General features: G+C 39.9%; 2 protein-coding genes across 4 annotated transcripts in view; one reads left to right on the top strand and one right to left on the bottom strand.

Annotated features, from left to right (window-relative positions):
• Positions 1-7,583, bottom strand: part of LOC129038343 (uncharacterized) — a 35,858-nt gene extending 28,275 nt beyond the window's left edge. The window contains exons 1-3 of the mRNA XM_063665713.1: positions 7,551-7,583; positions 6,858-7,518; positions 3,825-3,915 (exon numbers count right to left, since the gene is read on the bottom strand). Of these exons, the coding sequence (XP_063521783.1) occupies positions 3,878-3,915; positions 6,858-7,518; positions 7,551-7,583 (732 nt within the window). The 3' untranslated portion in view covers positions 3,825-3,877. The remainder of the gene's footprint in view (positions 1-3,824; positions 3,916-6,857; positions 7,519-7,550) is intronic.
• The window catches only part of ELOVL2 (ELOVL fatty acid elongase 2), a 59,357-nt gene continuing 40,649 nt past the window's right edge, over positions 7,434-26,141 (top strand). The window contains exon 1 of one of the 3 annotated variants that reach the window (XM_054491816.2): positions 7,434-7,584. In XM_054491816.2, the coding sequence (XP_054347791.1) occupies positions 7,582-7,584 (3 nt within the window). In that variant the 5' untranslated portion in view covers positions 7,434-7,581. The remainder of the gene's footprint in view (positions 7,585-26,141) is intronic. The other 2 variants (XM_063665799.1, XM_063665798.1) reach the window with 2 other exon arrangements.

The raw sequence follows: 26,141 nt of genomic DNA, 5'->3' as shown, positions 1-26,141 counted from the left end.
CATCTCTAAAAAAAAAACCAACTTTACAATAATGTTGTAAAAATCATTTGTTGCAGATCAGCCCAACTATAGGCCAAAAAATCATAGACTTCAAAATGATTAATTATGAGTTACTAGTCTAGTCTCTTATTTACATTACTCTAATTCTAGCAGAAGAGGATGTGTGGCTTCACACTGCCACACACCCCCACACTCACACTCATACAATCACACAATGGGGAATGGAAAGGGGGAGTCCATGCAGTGTGCCCTCCTTGAGACCTAAATGGTTGGATTTTTATCAGCATTTTCTCTCCTTCCTCAGTTGAATTCTAGGCTTCAAGTTTGCTGTAGAGCAAGTTAGCAACAAAAATAGGCTGGAGGACTACTGTGTGGGGTTAATCTTGGAGGGGTACACCTGGGAAAGGAACAGCCACTCTGTGGTATGGATTGGGATGGCTATCGCGGGTCATGCCGAGGGACTGCCTTCCTTGTGAAGTACACTATCCCACTTTATGCCCGTGCTACTTGCCATGAATACATTTAAAAAAAATTTAAAAAGAAATTAACAAAGACAATTTAAGTAAAACAGCATCTATGAAAGACAAAATGGTAAAGTGCAAGAATGCCTAAATAAGATCAGTTAAGTGAGCATAACAAAAAGATGAAAGATAAAGTCAAATGGCTACAAGGTACAAAGTAATGGCCCCCATTAGATTTTTTAAACTAGGATAACTGCAGCTGACCAGTAAACATCATGTAAAAATGTTCTGCCAGGACCCGGATTCCTTAGGACTGAGGTCCTCAAAGGCATAGCAACAGAGCAGGGGCCAGTGGCCATGGTGTCAGCAAACACATGGATCTCTATCTACAGGATTTGGTCTGCATCCTCACTATAATCCCTGATGATTCACACTTTCCAGACACACTGGCTGCCTTCCTGCTCCTCAAAGAAGCCTGATTTTTCCATCTCAAAGTGTTTCCATTTGCTATCTTCTCCTGGAATGATTTCCCCCAGATCTTCTCATGGCTTCATGGCTGGCTTGTTTTCATCATTGGTATCTCAATGTAGATATTATGTGCTTAGAGGGGCCTTTCCTGACCATCCTATTTAGAGTGTTCTCCCCAAGGAAAGGACACCTACTTCAATAAATGGTGCAGGAGAAACTGGATAACCATATGTCAGAGAATGAAACTGGACTCCTATCTCTCACCATGTACAAAAATTAACTCAAGATGGATTAAAGACCTAAGTGTAAGACCTGAAACTACAAAAATCCTAGAAGAAAACCTGGGAAAAAAACTCTTTTAAAAGACACTGGCCTAGGCAAATAATTTATGACCAAGTCCTCAAAAGCAAACACAACAAAAACAAAAAATAGACAAATGGGACTTAATTAAACTAAAAGGCTTCTGCACTGCAAAAGAAATAACCAACAGAATAAACAGACAACCTACAAAATAGAAAAACAATTTGCAAACTATGCATCTGACAAAGGGCAAATATATAGAATCTACAAGGAACTCTAACAGCTCAAAAAGAAAAAACCAAATAATCCCATTTAAAAATGGACAGAAAATATGAACAGACTTTTTTCTTTTTTTTGAGACGGAGTCTCGCACTGTCACCCGGGCTGGAGTGCAATGGTGCGATCTCAGCTCACTGCAACCTCTGCCTTCCAGGTTCACACGATTTTCTTGCCTCAGCCTCCCAAGTAGCTGGGATTACAGGTGCACACCACCACACCCAGCTAATTTTTTGTATTTTTAGCAGAGACAGGGTTTCACTATGTTGGCCAGACTGGTCTCAAACTCCTGACCTCGTGATCTGCCCGCCTCGGCCTCCCAAAGTGCTGGGATCACAGGCATGAGCCACTGCGCCCAGCCAACATTTTTCAAAAGAAGACATACGCGTGGCCACCAAACATGAAAAATGCCCAATATCACTAACCATCAGAGAAATGCATTTTAAAACTACAATGAGACATCATCTTATACCACTGGGAATGGCCATTATTGAAAAGTCAAAAAACAACAGATTGGCAAAGATGTAGAGAAAAGGAAATGCTTATACATTGTTGGCGGGAATGTAAATTAGTACAGCCTTTATGGAAAACAGTATGGAGATTTCTCAAAGAACTAAAAATAGAACTACTATTTGATCCCTCAATCACACTACTGGGTATATACCCAAAGGGAAAGAAATAATTATATCAAAAAGATACCTGCACTTGTATGTTCATCATAGCACTATTCATAATAGCAAACATACGGGATCAACCTAAGTGTCCATCAATGGAGGACTAGATTAAGAAAATGTGTACACATACCCATACATACATATACACACCCTGGAATACCAGTCAGTCATAGAGAATGAAATCATGTGATTTGCAGCAACGTGGATGGCACTAGAGACTTTAACAGGTCAGAGGGTGGGAGGGTGGGAGGGGTAGGAGGGTTGAAAAATTACCTATCGGGTAGTATACTCACTATTTAGTGATGGGTACACTAAAAGCCCAGACTTCACCAATATGCAATATATGCATATAAGAAATCACACACCAAAATCTGTCGGGGTTGGGGGGTGATGGGAGGGAGAACATTAGAACAAATACCTACCTAATGCATGCGGGGCTTAAAACCCAGATGACAGGTTGAAGGGGCAGCAAACCACCATGGCATACGTATGCCTATTAACAAATCTGCACATTCTGCACATGTATCCCAGAACTTAAAGTAAAATAAAAAAAAAATAATTTAAAAAAGAAATCTGTACTTGTATGCATTAAATATATAAAAATTAAAATACATAAAAAACTTAAAAAGCAAAAACTTAGAAAAATAAAGTGCTACCCCCAAGTCACTCTATCATCATACTGTTTCTTCAAGACACTTCTCTATCTAGACTTGTTTATTTTCTTCTTCCTCTCGTTGAAATATGAGCTTCATAAAACAAGGAAAATTATCTATATTGTTCCATGCCATATTAATATCATCCAAGTTCTACAGAAATTGGCACTTTTTTTTTGCAAAGGGCCAAATAGTATATATGTGGGGACTTGCAGACCATACAGTTGTGTCACAGCTCTGCTGTCCTAACATGAGAGCACCCACAGACAATACATAACATAAGGACATGGTGGTATTCTAGTACAAACTTTATTTACAAAAGCTGGCAACTGGCTGGATTTGTCCTGCAGCTGTAGTTTGCTAACCTCTGCTCCAGAATGTTATACTAGAATATAGTATTCAGCATAATATTTTCAAATGAATTAACATAAACTTTATTTTAAACGTGGATTGATACAAGGTCATGATTGTCTCCTTGTTACTACATCCAATCAAATGACCAATATATACTACATATATTGCTTTGTCATAAATCCTTAGTCCTAACATATCAAGTGAAAGCTGCACTAAATTTGATGGAGGGAACTCAGTTTTTTCAATGTGCCTTCACTTGGGCTTAATCTTTACTCTTTATCTTATTATTTTTCATTTCTAAACTCATATAGGTGCAGAGCTTTCTTTACACAAAGCAGAGCCCATGGCCAAGGAAAGGACGTGATTTCCAGAGTCTGTTTCTACTACTACCCTAAAAGTACAAATACTTTGAAGAAATGTAGTAAACTGATTTAAAGTCACAATACATTGTAAGTGGGTATTTTTCTGAAGATAAAACACAAAGATGCTAGGTATATCAAAAGAATGGATGCTTCAGAAGAGAACCACACTAAAAGGGGATTAAACTCCCCCCAAAACAAAGCTTGCCTACTTCATAATTTTGATAAGGGCTGGCAGACTAGCACTGCAGAGGCAGTAGAGACAATGAGAATACTCACCCAAGATTCAGGAGATCCAGGCTTCAGCACTGTCATCTATTAATTGGTCTTCTCTAACTCCTCTGAGACACACTTTCTGAACCTATAAAATCTTAAGATATGTGACAGAGGGAGAGAAAGAGTATCAGTCAGATCTCTATTTTTAGGTTTAAGATTCTTAGATTATGCTAATCATCCCTTTATATAGCACCACATCCATGTAAGTACCTAACACACAATTAGTCTATGTTATTGTACACATGCTCAATATGGGCTTGCCGTACAGCAAAGAAACAGATTCCAGCTTTTGTGTAATCCATACAAGAGAACAACGAAAGTAGATATTATAAAATCATGTAAGTGATGGCATGTTAAATTTTCCATTGATAAATAAGTGGGAATTCATGTTATACCCAGTTAAGACCCTTTCCCAGTTATATCTGGTTAAGATATGTTTCCAGTCCTGTGTTTATACAGGTAGAACCACTTCCTTTTTTAAAAAAATTAATTTATTTATTTATTTTTGAGACGGAGTCTTGCCCTGTCACCCAGGCTGGAGTGCAATGGCGCTATCTCGGCTCACTGCAAGCTCCGCCTCCTGGGTTCAAACAATTCTCTTGCCTCAGCCTCCCAAGTAGCTGGGATTACAGGTGCCTACCACGCCCAGCTAATTTTTGTATTTTTAGTAGAGACGAGGTTTCACCACGTTGGCCAGGCTGGTGTCAAACTCCTGACCTTGTGATCCACCTGCCTCGGCCTCCCAAAGTGCTGGGATTACAGGCGTGAGCCACCGCGCCTGGCCACCACTTCCTTTTTCTATTTAATAAAATAATGGTGGGGAAAAAGACCCTCTGGCATTTGCTGTCTCATTTGTTCCTTTGTTGTAGTGATAGGGAAAACCATCAAATAATATTTTAAGGAACAGATAAGATAAAGATGACTTTTTAGATCGCCTTCTGGCCTTATGGGTTGACGTGTGTTTTTAGAGAATAAAGGTAAAATAATGATTATCAGGCTAAATGGTAATGTGGAAGTATAGGGATAATTCAAAGTTTAAGAATTCCTTCCCCACGTTTACCTGGTGTGCTTTGCAAGGTTTAGATGACATCAGTGATACAATTTTTGCAAGCAACAGCAGCAGGGTTCTCGGAGGTCGGTTGTCACTTAAAATTTTTTTTTTCCCTTCATGTTGTTAGAAAAATAGACTAAAGCTTTCCCTGAATGGATAATGGAATTTAGTTTCTCAAAATATCGTCCATGGACTGCCTGGCTGCACCAGTATCATTTGTGGTGCTTGTTCAAAATTCATATTCCTTAGAAATGGAGGTTTCACCACTTCAAGACCCATAGAGACTCCATTATACTTTATGCAGGGTCAGAGATGCCTCTAGAATGAAGTAGATACTCCCGCAATGTGAAACTGACAGCAAATACTAAACCCAAAGCAAAACCAAAAAAAATTCATATTCTTGGTCTGTACCTGAAGTCATCTTGATGGATCTCAAGTATCCCTGTATTGTATTAAACTCTCTGGTGCTGCTTATACACAATAATGTCAAAAAATCACTATCTAGATTAAGAATTCACATTATACTGCGTCAGATTAGTGATACAGTGAAATTCAGGTCCAGAGTTTTTATCATTCAATATCCAAAAGACGTGGAAGCTACTTTTATAGCTTTCAAATATAACACGTATAAAATAGAAGAAAGAACACATGTAAAACAGAAGAAAATCATTCCAAGGAAAAACAATATTTGGGGACTATTCGTGTGAATTTCCTTCAAGTCTCTCAATATCGTAATATAGATCATCACAGGTTCTAAAAACTCCTAACAGCAGGGACTGTGTTTTTCTTCATCACTGTAACCCTAGCTGTTAGCAAAATGCCTAGCACATAGTAGGCACTGAAATCTTTGCTGAGTGAACAATGTAAGTGAAGCTGAAATCAAATTGTATCTTTGATTTGGGCCACACTTTTTATAAAAATATCCCAGCATTAAATAGAATATCACTTTCTGATTCTCAAATGCACCAAACTGATAACAAATCAGTAACTAGTACTTTTGTACCAGATATTTTTCTAGAGTTTTGCCCATATTAATTTAACCCTAACAGCTACATGTAATGTTAAGTGCTATTTTATCCCAAATTCGTAAATCAGGAAACTGGAGCATAGACAGTTTAGGTAACCAACCCAATACTACACACCCAGTATGTGGCACAGCTGACTCCTGAGATTTTTATCAGACTAGGTTAACCTGTTTATGGTCATAAAATCATCCGCCTTTTATAAACAAATATATGCCTAATATTTACCACTTCAGCTACAGAAATTCTATATTAGGAAGAACAACTCTCTATTAGGAAACTATATATTAGGTGATTGTATGACAGTTAAGATTTAGCCCTGGTACCTACAGTTACTCACTCTGCTACTGCACAAAACTCTGCAAGGGTTCCCGTACCACCCCAGGTGTGGGATGCTAAGTGTATGGTGCAGGTACCTCCGTGCACAGCCACACGGGCTGCTCTCAACCCCAATAAACATGTTTACCACATGAGCCTCACATGTGGTAAACATTTTTTTTTTTTTTTTTTTTTTTTGAGACAGGGTCTCATTCTGTCGCCCAGGCTGGAGTGCAGTGGCATGATCTCGGCTCACTGAAGCCTCGACCTCCAGGGCTCAAGCCATCCTCCACCTCAGCCTCCCGAATGGCTGGGATCACAGGCGCAGGCCACCACACCCAGCTAATTTTTGTATTTTTTATTTAAGAGACGGGGTTTCGCCATGTTGCCCAGGCTGGTCCCGAACCCCTGACCTCAAGTGATCCGCCTGCCTCTGCCTCCCAAAGTGCTGGGATTACAGGAGGGAGCCACCACGCCCGCCAACTTCCCATGCTTAAGGGAGAAATGGAAGAAAGTTCATGTAATACTCAGGCAAGTCCAATTTTTTCGACGTCTTTCACTTGGGCCACACACAAAAATAAAGTAACTAGAAGCGCAGGCTCTAGGAGGCCACCGTTCTGTTCACAGTGAAGAGGGTGCGCTCACCGTCGGTGGTGTCCGCTGGAAGCCCCGCGTCAGGCCGGGAGGGGGACAGAGACCCCTGCTCAAGGCCGTTATCCGAACTGATCAGCTTCCCACCACACCCCCAGAGAAACCCACCCCACCTACTAAACCTAAGAAACTCAGACTCCGCAAACCTGCACGAACAGAGCCATTTCCCCCTAACGTGTGCTTCAAACCCACCGAAGCCCAACTGGAAGCCCGCCCTGCACGATACTGCTTCTCCCCGCCGCAGCGGCTGCCGATCTGGGCAGCGGGTGGGTACTCGTGGGGCTCCGTGAACGTTGAGCCGCCGCGCGAAACCGGCGCCGGCTGGACCTGCAAATCGCCGCCCGGCCGGCAGGGGACGCCGCGGACGCGAGGGCGAGGTCGGTAGCCCAGGAAGGGAGCGCGCGAGGCCACAGGGGAGGGGGGCGCCACCTCGCTTGTCTTGCGCCCCTCCCCCGCGCGCCCTCGTGGCGCGGCGGCCGGCGAGGCCCCTGTGGGAGAGGGGGCGGGGACGAAACGGCCCCGAGGCTGGGAGCTCCGAGCGGCGGCGGCGCGAGCCCGAGGGGGCGGGGAGGCGCGGGCGGGCGTGCGCGCGCCGGGCGTGGGTGTGGGTGGGGGTAACCGGCGCGGGCGCCGAGATAGCGCCGGGCAGAGGGACCTGGCTACCCTGGACAGCGCATCGCCGCCCGCCCGGGTCTCCGCGCCGCAGCCGCTGCGGATCATGGTGAGTGGGGCCGCGCGCAGCCACCGCCGCGCTTTCTTTCTCTCCTGGACCCACGCACCGGGCGGGAAAGGGCCGAGCCGGCGGCGGCGCGGGCGCTGCGGGTTCGCTGCTGGAACCCGCTACCCTCGGAGGGGCCGGGTCCGCGCGGGCCTGGGGAGCGGGCGCCGAGCGTTTGGGCCGGGGGCGCGCGGGTCGGCCCGAGGCCCGCGGGTCTCGGGAACTTTGTCTCGGTCCCCGCTCGCCGGTCCCGCCCCGGCACCTCGAGGCGTCCGCTCGCGCCTAGTCCCCTGTTGCATGCACGGGGCCGGGCGCCCGGGATGCCCGAGGAAGCCGCCCCTCCTTCGCGGCGGCCATTCGCGCGCGCAGCCCACCCTCCGGCCCCCCGAACCTGCTCTCGCCACCGTCCGCCGGCGCCTGGAGCAGAGAACGGCGTTTCCCGCGCGCGGCACACACCCTGCCTCGGGAGTTCTGGGGTTCGGGCCCTAACGGTCAAGCTCCTGCCCCTCTCCTCCCTTCACTGCGCCTGCACCCCGGGGGTGTGTCTGTGCGCTCGTCGGTGCCTCCTGGGTTTGCAGATTGGCTTGGGAAGGGGCTGGGTTTCTATCAGTGTCTGGACTCGGAGGGGCTTCTGGTGTGTTCTTTCCTACAACTCCTCTCTCTGCCCGGTTTCCCAGGCCAGTCCTCCACTCTGGATTGGTAACGCTTCTTTCTCCCCGGCAGTAAGCTCTGTGTGTGTGTGTGTGTGTGTGTGTGTGTGTGTTCACCCGTGTCCAATGAACTGCCTGTTTTAGCAGCAGAGCCTGGTTCTTTGGTTACAAAGGGAGAACATCTGTTGTGCCATCCTCAAAGGACTGGTCTTTAGGCAAAATGTGAAATCCGCGTTTGTCTTCAGTGGTCCATATTCAGTCTTTGCCTCTCCCCCTTCCCGTAGGGTTTTCTCTCCACTTCAGGGCTTGTTAAAATAAGCTTACTTCCTTTCTCTTCCCCACTCCATCTGATTTTGCTCTGGCTACCCTTTTAGGCACGTACCATCTGCCTGATTATGTGTGACCACTTAATCTTAAAATTCCAACCTTTCCTACCCCGCCCATCACAGTGTGTATTCCCCTTGCCTGCTTCATTTGTCTTCTCTTGAGCATGTATTAGTTAGCGTACTACATATTTTGTTTCTTTAGCTTGTTTCCTGAACGTCTCCTCTACCAGAATATAGGTTTCAGGAAGACACAGATTTTTGTCATTTCGTTCATTGCTTGCTAGATTTTTAGTACCTACAGCAGTGCCTGGCGCACAGTAGGTACTTGATAACTCTTTTGAATTAACCCAATAAAGCAAGCTGCTTTATGCTAATGCACAGGTGGGGAGTAACTGCAAAGATTATGCAGTTGACATTTGTAATGATGAGAGTCTCAAGTGAAGTTTGGGAGGAGGGAGATACTCCCGACAGGAGGGACCCGATTTTGGCAGCCTTCAATGACGAGTCTAGGCGGCTATCTCTTATGCCTGGTCTGTCGCTTCGTGCTCTTTGCACCTTGGCATCAGAGCGGACAAAGCATTTTTAGGGCCAACTGGCTCTCCTTTTGGGCTCCGAAGATTTGTCCTAAAGTACAGGTAGGAATTGTAGTGAGTAAGGGAATAAGTCCAAGGAAATCTCTTTAGCTGAATAGAAGAGTCATGGGAATGTTAACCTAAAAGAGCTAAAATCAAGGGCAAGCTCTTGAAAGCTTTATCCTGCCCAAGTGTGATGCTTCCTGTTTAGATAAGCATTTCTCAGAAACTTTGGGTCTTCAGAGGAGTTTTTTTTAAATACCCAAATCCAAATTGTATTACTTTTTTCTTCTTTCTTTTTTTGTGGCAGGGTCTCACTCTGTCACCCAGGCTGGCATGCGGTGATGCAATCTTGGCTCACTGCAACCTCCACCTCCTGGGCTCAAGTGATTCTCGTGCCTCAGCCTCCTGAGTAGCTGGGATTACAGGCGCACGTCACCACACCAGGCCAATCTGTGTATTTTTGGTAGACAGAGTTTCACCATGTTGTCCAGGTTGGTCTCTAACTCCTGACCTCAAGTGATCAACACCCACCTCGGCTTCCCAAAGTGCTGGAATTACAAGGCATGAGCCACCATGCCCAGCTGAAATCGTATTACTTAAAAAAAAAAATGGGCAGGAAGTAGGAAAGTTAGGGGGTTGAATTTATAAATAACTTAATGGGTCAGTTCAGAGAGACACCCTTTTGAATACATGTCCAATATGAACTGTCTTGTAAGATTGCTAGTCTTATTATTCCAAAACAAATATTTTTCTTTCAAATTTCCTTTTGTTTTTCTATTTCTATAATGTGGATTTATGGCAGTGGTTTTTTAAAAATTAGCCTGGAGAAATGTATTAATTGGAAACAAATTGTTTAATAAAATTTACATGAGTAAGTTTTTGAAAATTATGTAATTATAGCTATGACTATGTAAGTTCAGCAGTTCTGTGGTTACCATCTTTCCCAGGTAGGTAGTAGAAATTAAAGGTAAAAAGGAAAGAAAGATAAGTTTGTCTTTGAAATTGAAACCAATGAACCAACCAAAGATAAATGAAAGATACCTTATTGACTTAAGTTTATATTTGTAGGATATTTTACTGTTAGGATTTCTAGGATTCCAAAGTATCCAGCCTTTTTCTGTTTCGATTCTTCAAACGTATAGCATTTTCAAGGAGTAAAAAATCAATTTTTAAAGTATCCAGTTGGGTAAGCCTAATTTTTGGTTCTTCAACAAGGGTTCCATTTAATCTAGTTTCCTTCAAAACGTTTTAGTCAGTTTGGGAGGTTCAGGTGCTTTCATGTTCCGAGAGAGAATGTTGAAAATGTGTCAAGTAGATATTATGTATCTAGTTATGTTCAGAAAACAGGGCCCTGCTATTCAGGGTTAGGTGGATGATCGTCTGGGTTGGACAGTTGGATATGTACCATCTAACTTGACAGGTTTGCATTTCTGGGAGTAGACATTGATAAGGGGAAAGAAGTTGCACCAGAAACTTCTTTAATGGCCCAGTGTGGTGAAAATACGCCAGCATCAGTAGCTGATCGTAATTCTACAGTTACAGATTCACGCATTTGTAGCTTTTCTTCTTAATTGAATCGGGACATAACTGACTTTGACAATGAAGAATTCTAATAAATAATTTAAATATGACATTTAAAATCTAACCATTTAATAATTGGAGAGCATAACTTGTTCTGAAATTTATGTGACAGTTTAGAACCTGAGATCTAAGGTCATTCATGGGCTTGAATCCTGACACCAGCATTTAACTGTGTGACCTTGGGCTTCAGTATTTTATCCTGTAAAAGATGATAATATTTCATAAGGTTTTCGGGAGAAACAAATAAGATGGTGCCCTTTATGTGTCTAGCATAATGCTTGGAGTGCTTAGTAAATATTAACTATTATAATGATGTATGTTCTTTTTTCTCCCATATCTGTGTTTAGTTGAGACACTTCAGAATGATGTCTCTGTCCCTTTTGTGGTCTTAATATATAACTAATATTGCTGTCCAATAGAAATATAACATAAACCGCATATGTAATTTTCAATTTTCTACTAATCACATTTAAAAAGTACAGAGACAAGTGAAATTAGTTTTAATAATGTTATTTAACCCAATCCATGCAAATATTTCAACATGTAATCAATGCAGAAAAAGATTTTTACATTTTTTTCCATAGAAAATCTTCAAAATCTAGTGTGTATTTTATGCTTAGAGCACATCTCAGTTCAGGCTAGCCATATTTCAGTTGCTCAGTGGTCACCTGTGGTTAGAGGCTACCGTATTGGACAAAGAGCTCTAGATTGTACACAACTTCCAAGTTTACCTCTTAAAGCTCTTACACCTTTTCCACTAGTGAGAACCTCACTGCCACCTTAAACCCAGCATTACAGAAAGAAAGCTACTCATCTTTCAGACTCTCTTCTCTGTTCCCTTTTGCTGTTAGTAATTCCACCAGCTCTTCAGTCTACTGTGTCTGAAATCTGATTCTTATTCTCTTTTTTATTTTATATTGTTTGTTGTCTAATATTCTCATATTTTTATTTGAAAATATTTCAAAATCTCTTTCCTCCACCCCTTGAGCCCCCTTTCCACCATTTTTGCCTTTCCTACAGATCCCCTCTTTTGTAGACTCTTTGTTTTAACTTTTTTACTTCCTGTCTCTTGGAAAATGTGTATCTCTCACTGAATCACTGGGCTCCACATTCTCTGCATTCCTTCCTCAGCCCTTTCTCATGTGGTCAGAAATGGTTTCTATTTTATAGGTTATTCCTACCCTTAATACCTTTCCTTTGTCAAATATCCAGAGAAGTATAATTACTTTCACAGATAGTCTGACAGTACAATGATCCATTCAAGAAAAGAAGCACAGATAAAGGAGAAAAATAAGCTAGGGGAAGGGAAGATGAAATCATTCTTTCAGTTTTATTTTCCTTTCAGGAAATATCAGAGGGAATAGATTCTAGTAGTCTGTAGAACAGTAGAGAAATTATATGACAATTTATTTTATGTTTCAAAATAGCTAGATGAGAATTGTAATATTTCTAACATAAGAAAAGATAAATGTTTGAAGTGATGGATATTCCAGTTACCCTAACTTGATCATTACATTGTATACATGTACCAAAACATCACATGTACCCTGGGAATATGTACAACTATGATGCATAAATTAAAAAATACTAACAAAGAAATATCATGGAACTGATTAATAATCATAGTCACCCCACCACCACAATAGCAATGAAACTTGATGTTTACGCAGTGCTTTCTAAGAAACAGGGCACCTTCCTCTGTGCCTGGTGAACAGAAGGAGAAAACAAAAGAAAGGCACTGGACCAAGAGTCAAGAAACCTGGGTTCTAGTCCTAGCTTTATTATTTACTAGCTCCATTCCCTTGCTTAAGTTGCTTTCAGACACTGTTTACTCACCTGCTAAATGGTGTATTATCTCTGTCACAAGATTGTTTTGTTAGAATCAAATGGGGCCTCAGCATCTTTACATTGGCTGCCCTTTGGCTGTGTACATCTTTCCCCCAGAGAGCTTTATGCCTGTCTGCTTAATACTTCCATGATTAGACCTACCGTAACCACTCTACTAAAACTGGAACCTGCCTTACCATATATCACACACCATATTCACACACACAGTTGGATATGTACCACACCTGATCCTCTTACACTGCTTTTTTTTTTTCCACAGCACTTAAACCTAGTAGTTTGCTAATTTACATAGCACTTGGAACCATTTAATCATTAATCTCTTGATAAATTTAAAATTATTTGATTATCACAATTCAGTTTGGGCATGTTTCGGTAATATAGCTGCTTCATCAATACACATCTGCCTGTGTAACCTTTTAGTAAATGATAATATGTATTCCTACAGCATATTTATACTTCATAGTCATATTTGTGGAAAGGGCCAGGTTATGTCATTTTTAAATAATCCATATTTCATCATAGGTTTTTAATGAAATTAAAATGCATATGTATTTCTATAATTATATTTTATAATATAATTTATAGATTATGTTCTTATTTTTACATAAATCTATAATTATAGCATTAAGTTCTTGCTGAAATTAAAAATGATTATCTTAAAATATAAACAAAACTATGATATATGGATTTGCTTAATTATTTTATTTTTATTTTTATTTATTTATTTTTTTTTTTTTTAGCTGGAGTCTTGCCCCATCGCCAGGCTGGAGTGCAGTGGCGCGATCTTGGCTCACTGCAACCTCTGCCTCCAGGGTTCAAGCAATTCTCCTGCCTCAGCCTCCCGAGTAGCTGGGACTACAGGCGCACACCATGCCGAATAATTATTTTTACTTTACGTATATGTGTGGCCTTTAGTTAGCATAACTTAAATATGCTTCAAGTACTGTATAATAATACTGTTTTACATTTATTAATCAGTTGAATGTTTTTCAATGCATTTTAATCCACATTAACTCTTTCTGAAGCCTCACAAAAAAACTTTTGTGAGAGGCAAGTCCTGTAGCAATATACCTACTTTACAGTTTCAAAGAAGATAAATGATTTGCTCAAGGTCACATACTAGAGGTAGCAAAACCAGCTCTAAATCTTCTCATTCCAAAATAACCACCTCTTCTGCTATTCCATATAGCCTTAGCCTTTGAGAAAGGCAGTAGTACTTTTCCCCATTATTATAGATGAAAATGGAAAAATCCGAGTGACTTCCCCATGTAGTTTCTTTCCCATAAATTACAGGGATGGATAGATAGATAGATATGGATATATACATATATTGCATATATACACTTAAACATATTAAATATATAAAGTCTTAAGTTTCATTTCATATATACAGAAAATGGAACATGCAAAGGAAAGTATTATTTGAAATGGAGGTAATTGTGAACAACATCCATATGTACTTATCAAACTGAATCCACTGACTGATGTAAGGGGAACAAAGCTTTCTTTTGGATAAAATGGCACGCAGACATGGAAGAACATTGAGTGGCCTGAGTGACTTGAGGGCTCACTGCCTATAAATAAGCAGTACTGAACATGTGGCTGGTACAGTGCTCCCTTATAGTAGTAATTTTCAAGAGAAGGCCATCACTTTTTTTTTTTTTTTAGTAGAACGAGTGTAGTATTCAAACATTAATCAGAACAGCAGTAGCTTTACACAAAAATTTTGATATCATATATGAGTATTTACTATTTGGTTTTATTTCCAATACTTTAAAGATTTAAATCTGTTGAATTTTCCACGTGGCTAAGCAGAATTTGGTTAATGAGATCTTGGAGTTTAACAGACATTATGACAATGTGGAGGAGCCTTGTTTTTCTTTGGCAGGGTCAAAGAGCTTATTGACCATTACACTGAGGAGTTAGATTAAAAGTTAACTCATGCCGTCTCTCTCTCCCTCTCTGCCTCCTCTGTCTCTCTCCTTCTCTCCCTCTCTGCTTCTCTCCTTCTCTGCCTGTTTCCCTCTCTGCCTCTCTGTGTCTTTCCCTCTCTGCCTCTGTCTCTTTCCCTCTCTGCCTCTCTTCCTCTCTCTCTCTCCGCCTCTCTCTCTCTGCCTCCTCTTGTCTCTCTCTCCCCATCTCTCTTCCCCTCTCCTTCTCTCCTTCTCTCCATCTCTCTCCCTCCTCAAAAAAAAAAATAATAACTCATGCCTTGAAAGAAGAAAAGAGAATATGTCCATAAGGCAAAAGTAAAATCAGGCTATTTTCAATTTTCCTGAAAATTCAGTTCTGAACAACTGATGTTCTGTTTTGTCTCTGGAAGGTCTATGCAGAGTGTTCTCCAAGGCATGCTGGGACAAAGAGGAAGCTAATACCTTGATCCTTTCTGCTCCCATTCTAGAAGCTTTCCCGAAATTGTTACAGGGAAGACATTCTCTTGGATCTGTAGCTTCCTTGACTTTTGGAAATGCAGATTTCATGACTGTTCTAATGTCAGTGGTGAATTTATGCTGAAGAGGGTGCTTTGGGATGTCAGAAAAATACTCAGTTGGCTGTGCTTTCCTCTGGGGTAACACAGTCGAAATGGTACATGTGGGCTATTTCACATCTCAGTCTCCAGAGGCCGGGGAATTGGTATTCCTTTGTAAGGAAGAGAATGCCCCCTTTCCTTTGGCCTTTTCTGTGTTCAGACTCCTAAAAAAAAAATGGCATACATCACAAGTCATTTTCAGATTTACTGCCTGAAGTCTGCATCAAACTCATAAATACAAAGCAACCACACTGGCTTCACTATATTTTGGAAGCCATGTTTCTCTGTTAAAAAATAGCAGGGTTATGACATCAAACCCTTTAAAGTCCTGCCACTGCTACTAAAATGCTATCATGTTCCTTTTGTAAATTAGATTTACTACCTCATAAATCACTTTCTGTTTACAATTTTAAAAGTAAGCAGAAACACCCTATTTTAATACATTTCGTAACACTAATCCATCAGTACTTGCTTTGTGTAAGACAGAACATATGTCTGTAATAGTCTTAAGTCCTTAGTGTAAACTTTGAAATTAATATTTTGCCTTTGTTCTCCTTTTGAAGGAAAGAAATATGCTCTCTATGTTGAATACATATTCTTTAAAATTGCTCTCAAGGAGACATGCAAATACATTGCCTCAGTCATTTTTTTATTAGATACACTCATTGTTCATTCATTCAGCACGTGCTCAGTACCGCTCATTTAGAGGCAGTGTGTAAGCACTGTCAATTTAAATATAAAAGACAGCCCCTGCTTCACGAAATCTGTAGTACAAAAAGAGATTCCTTTGTCTCTTCCAGTGCAAGCATACTTCACAAGTCAGCAGTGTTTGGACCACTCAGTCCAGTAAATGTGCCTCCATGTCCATGTGCCATTCCATCCAGTAGAAAGACTTAGTCTAATAATGCAACTAGTAATATTATGACAAAAAAATCTAGACCCTACAGCATAGGTAACTTTTATTCTTTATCATGGCAAGAATGTGTTCAGGACCAAGTGGTGGCTGGTAACTAAAGAGCCAACATCACCGGGATTAATAAAGCTGAGATCAAGACTGTGTCTGTGTGACACCACAGTACTCAGCAGTCAATTCAGTGAGAGAAGAAAATGATGAAACTGATTGTGTGAAAGGATGGATAGAAGGAGCATGGACCTAGGAATCTGACAGATATATTTAAATGCACATTCCTAGCCTAGGTGAAGTCGGACCTACAGAATGAGAATCTCTGAGGAGGGGCCTGGGGCTCTGTATACCAACAATCAAGTGCTCTAGGGGTCCAAATGAATGGGAACAACTTCTAGCAAAATCGTTTTGTGTATGCTTCATGAAGGTGTTGGATTTTGGTATGTGGGGAAGGAAGGAATATAGGATAGAACTGAACAGTCTATTTAGGAGAAATAACTGGGCGAAGGCCCCAGAAAGTAGTAACACAAATATATTTATAGAACTCTATCCTCTGAGCAATTTATGGACAAGGCTGTTTTCACAGAGCCTAGCACAGATTAGGTGCTCAATAAGTGTTTTTAATTATTATTTTATTTATTTATTTATTTAGAGACAGAGTCTTGCTTTGTCACCCAGGCTACAGTGCAGTGGTGTGATTTCAGCTCACTGCAACCTCCACTTCCTGGATTCAAACGATTCTCCTGCCTCAGCCTCCAGAGCAGCTGGGATTATAGGCGCATGCCACCATGCTTGGCTAATTTTTGTATTTTTGGTAGAGACTGGGTTTCGCCATGTTGGCCAGGTTGGTTTCGAACTCCGGACCTCAGGTGATCCACCCGCCTCAGCCTCCCAAAGTGCTGGGATTACAGGCCTGAGCCACCACGTTTAGCCCTAATAAGTGCTTTTTGCTTTTTATTTATTTATTTATTTATTTATTTATTGAGACAGAGTCTCTCACTCTGTCACCCAGGCTGGAGTGCAGTGGCGCAATCTCAGCTCACTGCAACCTCTGCCCCCTGAGTTCGAGTGATTCTCCTGCCTCAGCCTCCATAGTAGCTGGGACTACAGGTGTGTGCCACCATGCTGGGCTAATTTTTGTATTTTTAGTAGAGATGGGGTTTCACCATGTTGGCCAGGCTGGTGTCGAACTCCAGACCTCAAGTGATCCACCCACCTCGGCCTCCCAAAGTGCTGGAATTACAGGCATGAGCCACCACACCCAGCAGTAAGTGTTTTTTAAATGTGTGAAGTTTGTGGACCAACAGGATGATGGGATTTATGCTAGGAGAGAGAAGTCAAATTTTAAAGAGTCTTGAATTTGAGGCTAAGAAGTTTCTTCTAGATTTTGTAGGTAATAGAGAACAATTAGGCTTTTGAAATGGGGAGTCAAATGATGAAAATATCATTTAGGAAGATTAATCTTATTTTCATAATATACAGGGCTGGGAGAGACTGGATAGGGAGGTTATAAAGGGGCTGAACTAATATGTCACTTCTTTCCACTTATTTTCATATTGCCAGCTTCTGAAAAATTCTCTCTTTAACCACACACTCCTGGATTCAGTTCCCTACTCCACTTCTTACTAATTGTTTAGTCATTTGAATATCAGTGTTCTCATCGATAAAATATGTATACTCACACATAGTGAAGATTCCCTGATAGTAAACACTCAAAACTGGTGGCTGCTACCCACAGAAACTTAATCATGTTTATCTTTACAATCCTAACTTTTTTCCCTGTGCCTGGAATAGAGATTTTTATAAAACAATCTTGATTAATCCACATGTATTTACATTTTTAAAAATTCTCATATTCCTGTCATGATGGATTTTAGTTTTGATATTAAGGATTTTTCTTCTGGGGAGGATAAAAAAAAGTGATAAAGGTTTTATTCTCTGATTTTTGTTTCTTCCTCTTTGGGTTACATGAGTTTTATTAGAGTAATCAGTGAAAATTGAAAATCTTAACTATATGCTTGTTTCAAAACAATTTTTCTTATTTAATAGTTCTCACTTATGCACTCATAAAACTGAATGTTTTTTGAAAATTGTTTCATTGATTTGAAACACAACTTTAGAAAATCTTAAGAGCTCTACATAATCAGATTAAACCTTAGCTATTTGCCCAACCACCTACATCAAGTTGCCTGTCTTGAGCTCCTTAACAGTGTTTAACCTAAAGCCTTAACCCCTAAAAGTTTAGCCTCAAGAAAATATATCTTTCATCCACTGTCGTACACATTGGATTCTCATTATTTCAGTTATGAAAATCCTAAATACATCAGAAAATCCTAAGTACATTGGATTCGTGTATTGTGTTGGAAATAATGAGGAAAAGAATGCATATATGCACATAACTTCTTTTTTAACTTTTTCTCGGTCAGTTTGGAAATAGTGAAAATTGCCTAGACTTAATACACTTAAATAGGAGTAAAAAACTAAATAAGTGGAGAATAGACTTTGTATCATCTGGTAGGGGAGAATGTTAGAAGAGGCTAAGATAGGTAGACATTTAGGGGCAGTAAATAGACCAGCCTGGCTGGAGTGAAGTTTACTGAGTAAGGGACTGGTCGAAGAAAAGGCTAGAGGAGTACTTGGAACCAAATGGAATGAAGTTTCTGGGTCTCTGGTATGGCTTGATTCCCTACCAGCTTATTTCAAATAAAATAATTACACCTCTAATTTGTGATCAACTTCAGAGGAACTTTCTACCACATTCCTAATGATGATAGTAAGTTAGAATACCATATGTTTGTATGTTTCCATTTATAGAACACTTTCAGGGCGTCATCTCAGTCGCATGTTATTAGTTACTTGTTTATCTTTGTTTACTTGTGTATTATCTATCTCCCTTACTGCAACATAAACTCTGTAAGGGCAAGAACTTCTTTATTGCTGTAACTTCAGCACTAGAAAGGTACCTGCAGACAGTAGATGCTCAAATAATACTTGTCTGATAAATGAACAGGAGTGTTAAGTCACTTTCCCATGTTTGAAGAAACTGAGACTGAGAGAGATTGTTTCATTCAGAGTCATAAACTAGTAAGTGATTGGCTGAATCCATGGATGCAGAATTCATGCATACAGAGGGTGACTGTGTTCTGTAATTGTTTGAGGAATATTTGATTATCCTTTTTCCATTGGAAAATATGTGACATGTGCAACTAAATTTCCAGGATTTGTCCATGGTTTAGTACATACAGTAGAAAAAGCTAAGGATTAAACCTAAATTTGTGTGACCCTATAGAGGCCCTATCCTAGTCTCCTCTACTTTTGTGTGTGTGTGTATAGGAAACGATTTATCCAAATTGTGTAAAAAGATGTGAGAATTAATTTTGGCAGCCATTAGGAGAATATGTTCTGCTATTTAATAATATGATGGAACAACTTTTCTTATGGCCTTGAAGTTCTTCCGTAGGTAAGACCTTAACCTTGTGCAAGAGCCCGGTGGAAAAACAGAATAAACTCTACGTGATATGGATGACAAAACTGAAGCACAGAAAAAGTAACTTCTCTACATGTCTGTAGCAGACTAGAAACCTGAGCCCAAGTCTTTGACTTTTAGTTCATTGATGTGTACAAGAGGAAAACATCTGTGGTTTGCTATAGTGATGCAGAAAGTTTGGAATAGACAACCAGATTAGTGAGGCCAAAGGAGAAAGTCTGGTGCAGATATGGGAACTTGCTATAAGAGAGGAGTAACACTACAAATGAGTGTGGAAAGGACTGTTTGAGGAATGATGTTGGGACAAATGGCCTTTCATATGGGACAGAATAAAATTAGATCTCTACCTGATAACAATATGCAAAAATAAATTCAGATCATTTAAAAACCTAAAGAAAAATTAAGCTTTGAAACTTAGAAAATAGAGGTTACGGCAGGAATAATTTCTTAAGCAAGATTAAACACAAACCATAAAAAGTGACATTTGACCACATCAAAGTTTGAAAATTTTGAGATGACAGAAGACACCATACAGATTTTTTCTTTTTAAAGGAGAAGTTATTTGCAGTGTATATAACAAAAGATTAGCACTAGGAATGTGCAAATAACCCTTATAAATCAATAAACAGAAGACAAGCCATCCATTAGAGACATGGGTAAAGGTTATTTAATGGCAGCTCACTGAAGGGGAAACCTGCATAGCCAATAAATATTTAAAGACATACGCAACTTCAGTAGTAATAAGGAATTGCAAATTAAAACCATGTCAGATCATGAACTTGGCAAAATATAACAATTCTGTCAGTAGCAAGTTCCATACATTTTTAGAGCTTTGTGGTAGTTTTCAAATAAAAATGTATTCCCCAATGTAGCAATTCCACAGAGATTTATTCCCAAAGAAATTCTCATTAATAAATATAAGGAGATTTGTATAAAGCAGCATTTTTTGTAATAGCAGAAAAATTGGAAATAACCGAATATATCCATTAGTAAGGAAGTGGATAAATGACAATATGGAATATTCATAAGATGGAATACTATACAACAGTTACAGTGAATGAACCAGAGCTGCCGTGTCAACATGAATAGATCTCAAAAAAAAATGTTGAATGACATAACAAGCTGCAGAAAGACAAGTGTGCTACGTTATGGTGCATATAAATCCTTAAAACTTACAAAACTATTTTTGCTTGTGAATATCTGCATGTAAATATATAAAACCATGGACTGGAAGGCTTGACATCCAGTTGATTACAGCAGTTATATCTGATAAATGAACAGGGGACACAGGATTGGGGAGATGTACAAAGGGAGTGAGAACTTTATCAGTTGTGTTTCATTTCTCAGTGCCCAGTACATGTTTATTTAAGTAGTTTAAAAAGATTTGAATGGCCGGGCACGGTGGCTCACGCCTGTAATCCCAGCACTTTGGGAGGCTGAGACGGGCAGATCATGAGGTCAGGAGATCGAGACCATCCTGGCTAACACAGTGAAACCCCGTCTCTACTAAAAATACAAAAAAATTAGCTGGGCGTGGTGGCGCGCCTGTATTCCCAGCTACTCGGGAGGCTGAGGCAGGAGAATGGCGTGAACCCAGGAGGCGGAGCTTGCAGTGAGCCGAGATCAAGCCACTGCACTCCAGCCTGGGTGTCAGAGTGAGACTCCGTCTCAACAACAAAAAAAAAAAACAAAAAGATTTGAAGGAAATATGATACAATTTTAACATTCATAAGTGATATGTCTATTTTATTATTCTCTACTTTTTCACACCTTTACACTTTTTCCCCAAGTTAAAAATAAGGATCTGGGATCTGCATTAGAGTCCCAGATCAGAGGTCTGTTAAGAATAGCACATCTAGGACAGATGAGCTGCAGGGCAGGAGGGCCTTCTATTGTTTTCTTAGACCCTAATCCTTCCTTCTTGGCTACTGAATTGGCATCTAAAAGGCCTTACCAGGTCAGACTCCACATCCATGCAGTTTTAGAGAACTAAAGGACGAGTTGTATTAATAGAAATTTGTGTTTGTCATTGTTACCATCAGTGAAAGGGATAAGCATATTTTCTCATGTGTGGGAAGAGAGAGAATAGCCAAATACCATCAATAGCTGCAACCAATTACATTTATTAAATTCTTACTATGTCCCAGTATTGTCATAAGAACATTTACTGCATTTCCACATCCCCACAGCAACCCTGGGAGTTGGTACTGCCATTCCCTCTTTACAAATAGGGAAACTGAGGCAAGCTGGGCAGTAAGCATAAAGGAATAAGGAGAGCATTTTTACTCAAATTGCACATCATAAATATTTTTCCTCCTTGTAAGTCAGTTGTGAAAGGGTTCGAACCCACTGCATGCAGTGTCCTCTCAGTGTTTCTCTTTTCCCACAAAAACTAATTGACCTTTGAGAATAGTTATGTTGACTATCAACCAGTCAACAATGGTAAACCCCAAACTGGAATTTTGTTATTCTCCCTTTTATACCACTGCACTTTCTCTTCTGATTTTTCTTTAGAAAGCCATCACTCTTGAGACAGTCACTGATTAATGAAGGGGCGTTTTTTCTATACGATGTCACTCCCCTTAGATTATCCAAGCCTGATACAGTGGGAGTTGTGAGGCTATGACAGTATGCCCCTGTATTGGGATTTGAAAATGCAGAACACTGAATCAGTGACTATCTATTCAACTTCTACTCTATGTACAGGCCTGTCATAGATGCTTTTACAAGTATGAAATCATTGAGTCTTCACAACCACACTGTGAAGTTAGGATAATTATTCTCATTTTATAGAGAATGAAGATATTGTTCAAAGATAACCTTTGGGCCAAAGTTACGCAGCTACTTAGTGTCAGAGCCAAGACTAGAACCTGCGTAAACTCCTGTTCTTTGCAGTGAACCACACTGAATGCCAGGCTACCTCTTTTTTTTTTTTTTTTTTTTTTTTTTTTTTGAGATTTCCCTCTGTCGCCCAGGCTGAAGTGCAGTGGCGTGATCTTGTCTCCCTACAGCTTCTGCCTCCCGGGTTCAAGTAATTCTTGTGCCTCAGCCTCCTGGGTAGCTAGGACTACAGGCGTGTGCTAACATTCCCAGCTATTTTTTTTTTTTTTTTGTAGAGATGAAGTTTTGCCATGTTGCCCAGGCTTATGCTACCTCTTTTAACCATAGCCTTAAGTGATGCCCCACCCTGAACCATACTCAGGACTGATTAAAAATAATCCATGAATGAGTGACAAGAAGGTGCTACAGTCTCATTTACTAGCTCTATGAAATCAGGCAAGTTGCTTTACCTCTCTAAGTCTCATTTTCCTGGTCTGTCAAGGGGAGGATGAACATACCTGCCTTATAGAGTAGTTGCGAGAACTAAATGAAGTAATAGATAATAGGATATAATGTGCCCAGTACAATGGCTGGTATCTAATAAACACATTCTAGCTATTTATAATAAATACTATTATTACTATCATCTGTAGTTTCTATAATGAAATCAGTGATAGAGGGGGCAACTCTGAACTGGCAAATAGGAACTTCTTGATACATTATTTAAAAATGAAAAAAGAAACCATAAAAAGCAAGCTTTCATGGCTGCTGTGGGGTAGCCAATGTGGGATAATTTAATTTTTTTCTTTATAAACCAATCAATAGGTAAAAAAGAAAGCCCATAACCATTCTTCCAATGTGGAGGCAATATCCTCTTCTGATGGAGACAGTTTCTCTGGGCGGAAGCCATCCAACCACAGAGCAGCCTGTTTGTCCACACCTGCATCTAGTCAACGGCTGAATCTCTATAAAGTGGCCAAACTAAAGAGTCAGATTAACAGGATGTAAGTCAAGCAATGGCTTACCTTCCCACAGCAAATGAGGCATACAGTGTTCTAGGATGACTTAATCTATTATGGCATTAAAATGCTATATCCAGATCTTAAGCTAGAAACCAAATCTCCAAAGAGGAAAAGACATCCTATAACCAAAGGAACTTATACATAGTTATAGAGGAAGCTATTGTCATCAGTTGCTTGAGGGAAAAGAAGAGAAACCCATGTGTGTAGATTTTTTTTTCCCCCAAAAAGTCCAAATTAGACCCATTTGGAGGAACAGCACTGGGGCAAATAGCAAGGCTCAGGCAAAAGGAATTGGGTATACCAAGAGAAATACGATATTCAGAGTAAGAAAGATAATAGTTCTACCACATTCTGAAAATGTTCACTTCTGAAGGCTCTATTGAAAGAGAAATGTTGACAAACTGGAATCAATTTAGAAAGAATGCTGAAGAAAGTGAGAGTCTGGAGCTCATGTCATTTATAGGGGCATGTGTCTAATGCCTAATACCTAGTAGATACTCAGTTAGTGCTTGTGGAAAGTAGGAAAGGTCAGTCCACATAGTAAAGCAGAGAAAGGCAGGGAGGGAGGGAGAGGAGAATGGGATAAGTTGAATTTCCTGAGGCTGCTTGCCTAGGAAAGGTGAAAGCAGGGGGTGAATTAATACCTCTAATCAAATATCTGAAGGGCTCTCATGTGGAAGAAAAATAATACTAGTTTTGTGTAACTCCAGAGGAAAGAATTAGGATTTATGGGTAACAGTTGAATGGGGAAAGATTTTTAGCACAAAAATAAAGTAGGACTGTCTAAAAACAAGAAACATTTTTAAAATGGAATGTGCTACCTTACAGAGTAGTAAGAAGTCTTTCCAGTAAGGTGGGTAAATTTCTATCAGAATTATTGTAGAAACCAATTATTTTCAGCTTTGGGTGGAAAGTTAAAAAGTCCATGACTCTCCCATATGACGAGAGCCAATAAGCTGCTCCTACTCATCTGAGGTTTAAAAAAAGTCACTTGTTTCTGAGCTCATTTCTGTTCCTGACAAAGACTCTGGACCATGCAGAGCTCATTCTTGAGCCTTTACAACGCTGTGTGATGGGAAGTGAATTTCTATAGTAAAAATCGATGTTGATTTATACTATGCTTTTAAAGTTATTTTTCATAAAACATAGATGGTAAGCTTAAGAAGTGAGAAGCATTTACACCAAAACTTTTAAAATATTATTTTATCTAAAGATATAAATCTTTTGTTGGTCAAAGGATACAAAATTTCCATTAGACAGGAAGAATAAGTTCAAGAGATATATCGAACAACATGGCGATTGTAGTTAAGTGTTCTCACTACAAAAAATAATAAGGATGTGAGGTAATGGATGTGTTAATTAGCTTGATGTCACCATTCCACACTGTATGCATATTTCACATCATGTGCACCACAAATATATACAATTTTTGTCAAATATTTTAAAAGAAATCTCTGTGTAAGGATAGTTAATCTATTAGATATAAATAATACTCCATATAGCTATGTAAGGTTTATATGAAGAAATCAGGCTATGATCCACAGACGGCAATAAAATCTGTTATTCTGTTCCATATGCTGTGTACATATAAAGCTAGAGGCCTTTTAGTATGAGGTAAGAGTGTGGACAAAGACAAATGGAAAAAGACAAATGACAAAAGTGCTAATAAACAGCTTCAGTTTCCCTACAACTCCTAGTCGAGTGAAACAAAGGAGGCTCTCTAAGAATCAGTTTCTTGGTGGTTGTCCTGGATGTCTGTAGTACAACACTTCACCCCCATGTCCAGGATTAACGTGCAAGAGTCTGCTTGTCTCTCCTGTTGTAGCCCAGAAGGATCACAAAAGGATTTCCTGCCACATGCTGCCCACCTGTATCTTGGCAGCCTAGCACAGCCCGACCCAAACGGCACTACTACTTGCTGGTTACAGAAGCCATTTGCATTTTCAAGTGGCTGTTTTAAGGCTATGCAAATGAGTTGGCGGGACTTTCTCCTTTTAAAGACAATGAAAAAAATTCATAGTCTAACATCTCCTTCTTTAACTTTTCTAATACATCTAAACCCAATACACACTTATTTTTATGGAATCAGACCAGGATACTTTTAAGTCTTCTCTGGAGATTAATTTTGGCTGCCCTTTGAGGAACAGTTAGAACCACTCATCAGGCTGCTAGCACTAGCAAAGGGGAAGCCACGCTGTCATCACCGGCTCTTGCAAGTCGCTACTTCCACTTCACCGTCCTGAAAACTTGATGACTTATCTGCTTAGAAAACTCAGGAATGTTTCTCACCACCCCACTTCACTACCCAGAGCCCCTACCCATTAGAGTTACTGAACTGACCCTTTTTCTTTTATACGTTGGAAGTAAAAAGACTATAAATCTTTTACAGCTGCATTCATTATAGCAGTTAACATTCTCTATAATGATACAGTTCTAAAAAGCATTATCTAAAAAGAAAAATTATTTTTGAGAGCTGAGAGGCTAAAACTGAGTGAAGACTTGTGCAGAGGAAATATTTTTAAAATCATATAACCATGAAAAATAACAACTACTGTACTTTTGTGTTCATTTTATAGAAATCAAGTAGTTTCTAATAGACAAGGGAAGAGATTGATCCATAAACTTTTTAAAGAAAATTTGGTAATCTCTTACAGTATTTGTATGGCTTTGAATGTGTGTGCTTTTCTAACTTTGTTTTAATTTTTATGATACACTTATAATTGTTTCAAATAGGCATTTGTTCATTTTAAAACTACTAGAAGTTACACTGAAGAAAAGCATTCAAAAGAAGACTTTTGAACGAAGAAATTGTTGAAT

This window comes from Pongo pygmaeus, chromosome 5, assembly GCF_028885625.2.
Source record: "Pongo pygmaeus isolate AG05252 chromosome 5, NHGRI_mPonPyg2-v2.0_pri, whole genome shotgun sequence".
Lineage (NCBI taxonomy): Eukaryota > Metazoa > Chordata > Mammalia > Primates > Hominidae > Pongo > Pongo pygmaeus.
Note: the sequence above shows the minus strand (reverse complement) of the source record. Positions and strands in the feature narration are given on the sequence as shown.